This window comes from Lathyrus oleraceus, chromosome 5, assembly GCF_024323335.1.
Source record: "Lathyrus oleraceus cultivar Zhongwan6 chromosome 5, CAAS_Psat_ZW6_1.0, whole genome shotgun sequence".
In the NCBI taxonomy this organism is placed as follows: domain Eukaryota; kingdom Viridiplantae; phylum Streptophyta; class Magnoliopsida; order Fabales; family Fabaceae; genus Lathyrus; species Lathyrus oleraceus.
In genome coordinates this window covers 79,777,579-79,783,417 of record NC_066583.1, presented here as the reverse complement: position 1 = coordinate 79,783,417, position 5,839 = coordinate 79,777,579, and the positions used below count along the sequence as shown (strand labels likewise).

Sequence of the window (5,839 nt, the reverse complement as noted above, 5' to 3'; positions counted from 1 at the left end):
AAAATGGGCAAGTAAATATGATGCTGGCCAACATGATGCCTTGAAAATTTTCTATTAAAATTGCCTAGGAGAAAACCAAAGAACATTTAAGTAGCTTTTTGGCAACACTGCAAGTGGCTTAAAAAAAAATCTTAGCCCACTTAGGAAATTTCTGTAAAATTTAAAAATTTGTCAAACTAAAAAAGATTGATTAGTTAAAAAACCGAACTTTGACGCTCTTCCCAGTTCACATCATCATTAAACGGCATAATTAATACTAAAAGGTGTGAGATGGGTAGCATAAACTAATAAAAAATTATCGCCCACATAAAAGTGACACGGCCGTCCATTAAGTGAGGGTTGGCATAAAAGTAAAACATCTCAATCGCACCATGAATAAATCAAGAACCCCAAATCTATATCCAAAAATGTTCATAGTTCAACCTCAAACACATAGTTTTATAGAATACACAACAGTGCCAGCTCAAGACAAAAGCCATCAATCCCAAGGGTCCTTTCTCTACTCAAATGCATCATCATCGTCATCAGGAAGGGGCTGATTAGCAGCTTCGAGAATTTCATTTTCATGCCTGCAAAAGCACCAATATATAAGAGATTCAAATGAAACACTTCCAAATCCAATAGAAGAGTTATACTTTGAGACAAATTAGACAACATGGGAAAAAAAAACTAAATGATGTTGTAGTATTTTAAGCATATAATTGTACTTAATCGAGGTTTAGAGAAAGTAAAGAGAAGGAAGGGAACAGGATGATGAAAGCAAAAAATTTGCTTATAACATTTTATTTTATATAAACACACATTCCCATTTTATTTTATATAAACACACATTCCCAGGCCCTTTACTTCCCAACACATACACAGATCTACCACCGGTATGTGGTTAATGAGCCAATCTGAACTTATACTCACTTGAGAAAACTAAGAAAGAACTTATATTTGTATCAATGAGATATTGATTTCCCCCTACCCTGTTTTCACTTTTCACATGCTCTTCAAACTAGCATGCATAAAACGGTCTCATAGTGCTGCATATGCAGCATCTAATTTTGATAGACACTGATGAAACTATTTACTACACCTTATATGAATGAGGTTTGCGAAAAACTGATTTCAGAAAAACATTTCAAATTACAAGTTGATGGCATTATAATGCTCAATGGGCTCTTCCTGTGTGTAGAAATGGTTGTCAAAAAAACATAAACAAGTTGATGGCATATAGCTTACCTTTGTTGTAAGGCGATATCAATTTGAACTTCTGGTGGAGCCAGTGCAGGAGATTCTACAAAGTGCAAATTAGGATCTCTGCAAATTGACAAGTTAGAAATAATTAGTCGATATACATTATAACACTCAATGGGTTCTTCCTGTCTGTAGAAACTAGAAAGTAAACACCTACCCTGCAAGTTTCCTGGCAAGATACAGGAAAGGCTTCTCAAAGTTGTAGTTGCTCTTAGCTGATATCTCATAGTATTGCAAATTCTTCTTCCTGTGGAAAGTAACCTGCTTTGCCTTCACTTGCCTGTTCTTCACATCAACCTTGTTTCCGCAAAGAACAATTGGGATGTTTTCACAAACCCTGAAAATAAGTTGCAGGAGGCAGTGTCCATAAAGCAATATAAGGAAAATGGTGCTGAATAAATAAACAGAGTATTTTATGAAAAAAGGTTTCAAGGACATCAATTACTGACCGACAAAGATCACGGTGCCAGGTAGGAACATTTTTGTATGTCAGTCTAGCAGTAACATCAAACATTATAATTGCACATTGCCCGTGGATACTACAAAACAAAGATAGAAGGTTAAACACAACATATATCAAATAGAAAACAGCACAAGCATCACAGAAGTGGATTCCCATCATGGCACAGAAAACAAAACATGCAACACCAACAATCCTGATACATTCAAGGGTATCATGACCAATAAACAGCTACACTTATTGACTTGAAACAAATATGGGTGTAACTCATGTTGACAATACCCAAAAACACTAAATTTGATTTAAGTGTCAAATAAGACAGGGCACTTGATTAAACAGGTGCTAACAGTAGCTAATTCAAAAACTAGAGATCACAATAGATTCAAACAAATATGATGATATACTTACTAGTATCCATCTCTGAGACCACCAAACTTCTCTTGACCAGCAGTATCCCAGCAGTAGAAACGAATCTTACCACAGTTTGTGAAGAAATCCAATGGATGCACTTCAACACCAATAGTTGCTGTACACAATCAAATCAAATCAACAAATCAGCTACTTAAGAACGTATTAATCAAGTAAAACATGCATATAAGCGTGCTTACAAGCATGTAACCCTAAATTAAATAAAAGTGAATCTTACGTTCATATTTCTTCTCAAATTCTCCGGTAAGATGCCTCTTAACAAATGTCGTCTTTCCTGCAAACGTTCATTACATTACAACAAAGTTCATCTACAAATCCACAAGCCAGATCCTAACGAATCGCTGTTTATATGCTACAGATTTCTCGCACAATGACTAAAAAGGAAAAAAAAATATAGAATCGATGAAAGAAAAGGAATAAAAAGAAACCTGTGCCACCGTCTCCGACGATAACAAGCTTGAAACTTGGGTAATCAACGGTTTGCTGATTCGGCAAAGCCTGTACCGACGGAAAAACAATCAATTACAATCGATTTATGAAATCAAGGTGAAAAGATAAAGACGGTGAAGAAAATCGTACCATGGAATGCAGTAGTTGGTTTCGTTGCGTTTAGGAGAGAAAAAGAAGCAAGAAGAGGAAGAACAAAGAGAGAGGGCGAGGGTTTATATTTCACAAGGGTTTTCGAATTTGAGTGTGGTCTCTTCTAGCGTCAGGTTGACGCAGCTTTCTCCACCCTTGGATTAAATCACACGTGTTCTATCATAAGGCCAAATCACACACAATAAAAGCCTTCTTTTTTGGGCTCCACCCAAACCTTTTATTATTATTATTATTATTATTATTATTATTATTATTACACCTAGTTTTTTTTTAAATAATCTATTTTTTAAAATTAAATTTTAAAATAACTAATATTTAAAAAAATATTAAAATAATTATTTTTCTCTACTTATGTGTTAGTTGAACTGACGCATTCAACTAACTTTCAAAGGAGGCGTCCAGAATCTTGGCGCATGCATGCAAAGTCAATGCATGAATGCGCGCCATATACATTAACGCATGCACGTGTGCATGTGTGTGTGCCATATGCATTGGCGTATGCATGTGTTATGTTTGTGTGGCGTCTAGGGCATTGTCGCATGCATGCATGAGTTCACCTATAAATATCACGGGCATCTCCCATATTTTTCACAGAACTTCTTACCCTCCTTCCATTTTCCTTCAATTTCTTCGAATAACATTCAATTTTTTTCTTTAACCATGTTTGAATACATTCACAAGAGAAATGTCGATTTAATCTTTTTAGTAATGCAACATTCGATAAAGATTTGACTTTGGAATATATAATCGTTCAAACGTCTTAATTTGACGTTGAACCGTTTGTTAGATGGAGAAATTGCAGAGGGTGAAAGGATTAGAAGAACTCAATGGCCTGAGTCAACGTTCAACCAAAATGGAGAAGTTCGTGTATAGGTGGATATTAAGGCTGACATAGATGTTCATATGATGATGTATAATATGTTCAAAATTGTTTTGATGGTTATAATCACATAGTTATAGTAATGGTATTTTATTTGTTGTAGTTTGTTATGTTGTTGTTTATGTGTCGCTTGTGTGTTGTATGTGTTGTATTTGTTTGTGATGGTATTTTTTCACAAAGTTATCATATGAAATAAATATTATTTTTAATATAAAGCAAAAGAGGTACAATTAAAATGATCTTGTTATGCTTGTTCTAACACTGGGACGGTTAGTACGATTATGACTAGGCTGGCGACATGAACTACATAATCTAACCATTTTGTTCGCAGTATCCATTTCGGTTCGAATACTGGTGCTGTTTGGGCGGTCCTTTTTCTTTCTTCGTATTACTCTATTGTGTCAGAGAATGTCCCATTGATATTCAGGTCAGTAATCCTCTTTTACTACCACTGAAAAGCTAATTTTGTAAACATTTGATAGGCTTATGACTTTGTAAACGTCGGATAGTAAGTAGGATGAATCACGTCGAACCTTTGAACATGCTGCTATGACATGGGAGCAGGGCATACGAAAGGCTTGAAACTTTCCGCAATCGCACCTACCTCTATCTAGTTCCACTATATATTGTCCTTTAGGCATGCCTTCATTGTGATCTATGGACTCAACAAAATTGTACCAACCTTTAGTACGGTCAAACACCGTGACCATATGTGTGTTAGCTTTGGCAGCTTCGTGTCTAATGAATTTCATTAAAGCATAACTGAACAATTGCCCAAATTGTAACACTGAACTCCATTTGGAATGTCTGGTCTCAAACAACGCCCCTAGCCTAAAATAGGTTGTTTGCACTAAAGCGGTTATAGGTAGGTTTTGGATGCCTTTGAAGACAGAGTTCATTGATTTCACAAGATTTGTTGTCATATGACCCTAACGTTGACCGTTGTCGTATGCCTTAATCCACTTCTTCAATTGAATACTATTGATCCACCGTATTGCATCTATGTTTGACAATTTGATGTGTTCGCGATAGTGTTTGAAAGAAGGTTCTGTTAATGCATACCATGCATTGACAACCTTCTTCTACAACATTTTGTCTTTGATCTCCCGCATAAAATTTTGAGCGATGTGTCTAATGCAATAAACATGTGTCGATGGAGGATCCTGCCAGCCATTATCAATATTTTTGTAGGCACCCACTATTTAAGGGTGTCGGTCAGAGACCAAACATAAGTTAGGTTGATGAGCAACATGCAATCAAACATTTTTTAGGGGAAACTCCACCATCCGCAGTCTCCCTTTCAACTAGGGCAAAGGCGATTGGAAAAATGTTGATTTTGTCATCTTGTGCCACTGCCATCAGTAGCGTTCCTTTATATTTCCCGTACAACCATGTACCATCAATTTGTATAATAGGTTTACAAAAAGCAAAATCTTTGATGCATGGTTGATACGCCCAAAAGAGTCGGTAGAATATTCCATTTCCAATAGCACAAGTTTCGTCTAGGGTATACGCTGACAACGTTTATAAATTGATCATAGTCCCTGGAGCATATTGTTTAAGAGCCACCAAACATTTTGGAAGTTGTTTGTAAGACTCCTCCCAATTTCCATATACTTTTTCAACCGCCTTTGTCCTAGTTATCCAAGACTTCCTGTATGATGGAGTATAGTTGTATTGTGTTACAATATGCGAGATTATTGTACTCACCTTTAACGACGGATTGTCGCTAATGACAGACAAAATTTCATCGAATATTAATTGAGAGTTGAGTTTGCGATGGTCTTGCATTGGGTTCGTGAGCATGCGTGTGTGAACTGGACTCATGGAACCAATCTCCTAAGAATCACTCCTCTTCCGATAATAAGCTAACAATCGGAAAAGGCAGAGCTCATTTCGACAATATATCTTATACCTCATTGTATTAGTTCGATCAACCCTGTAATCGATTAATAATTCCATGTGGTACTTTTTAATGGCTTTTACACAATCTTCTTTTATGAGAAATGTGTCTCCTTCTTTCAATGATCCTTGAATTTTCACATAAGGATTGTAAAATATATCTGAAGAACGTTCGTATGCACCCAAATTCAAGCTTGTCATGTGTTGAGGTGGACAATATACATGACTAACTGGTAATGGATCCTATTATTCTTCATCATTCACCATTGAATCAATCAATAACTCGACTTCTTCTTCTTTCTCATCAATAATATTGACTTCAGCTT

General features: G+C 36.0%; 1 protein-coding gene across 1 annotated transcript; it reads right to left on the bottom strand.

The window, feature by feature from the left end:
- Positions 1-376: 376 nt before the first annotated feature.
- LOC127086759 (GTP-binding nuclear protein Ran/TC4) lies at positions 377-2,839 on the bottom strand. Its single transcript, XM_051027557.1, has 8 exons — positions 2,711-2,839; positions 2,560-2,629; positions 2,349-2,405; positions 2,111-2,228; positions 1,692-1,781; positions 1,400-1,579; positions 1,228-1,305; positions 377-569 (listed from the first exon to the last, which is right to left on the bottom strand). Exons 1-8 carry the CDS (start codon positions 2,711-2,713, stop codon positions 500-502), a joined length of 666 nt encoding a protein of 221 aa, XP_050883514.1. The 5' UTR covers positions 2,714-2,839; the 3' UTR covers positions 377-499.
- Between the last annotated feature and the right edge of the window lie 3,000 nt (positions 2,840-5,839).

Excerpts from the sequence above, each read along its gene's own strand:
- LOC127086759 (XM_051027557.1), bottom strand. Across the intron at positions 1,782-2,110 it reads GGTCTCAGAGATGGATACTA|TATCCACGGGCAATGTGCAA; the intron begins GTAAGTATATCA and ends TTTGTTTTGTAG. Across the intron at positions 1,306-1,399 it reads CTTGCCAGGAAACTTGCAGG|AGATCCTAATTTGCACTTTG; the intron begins GTAGGTGTTTAC and ends GTCAATTTGCAG.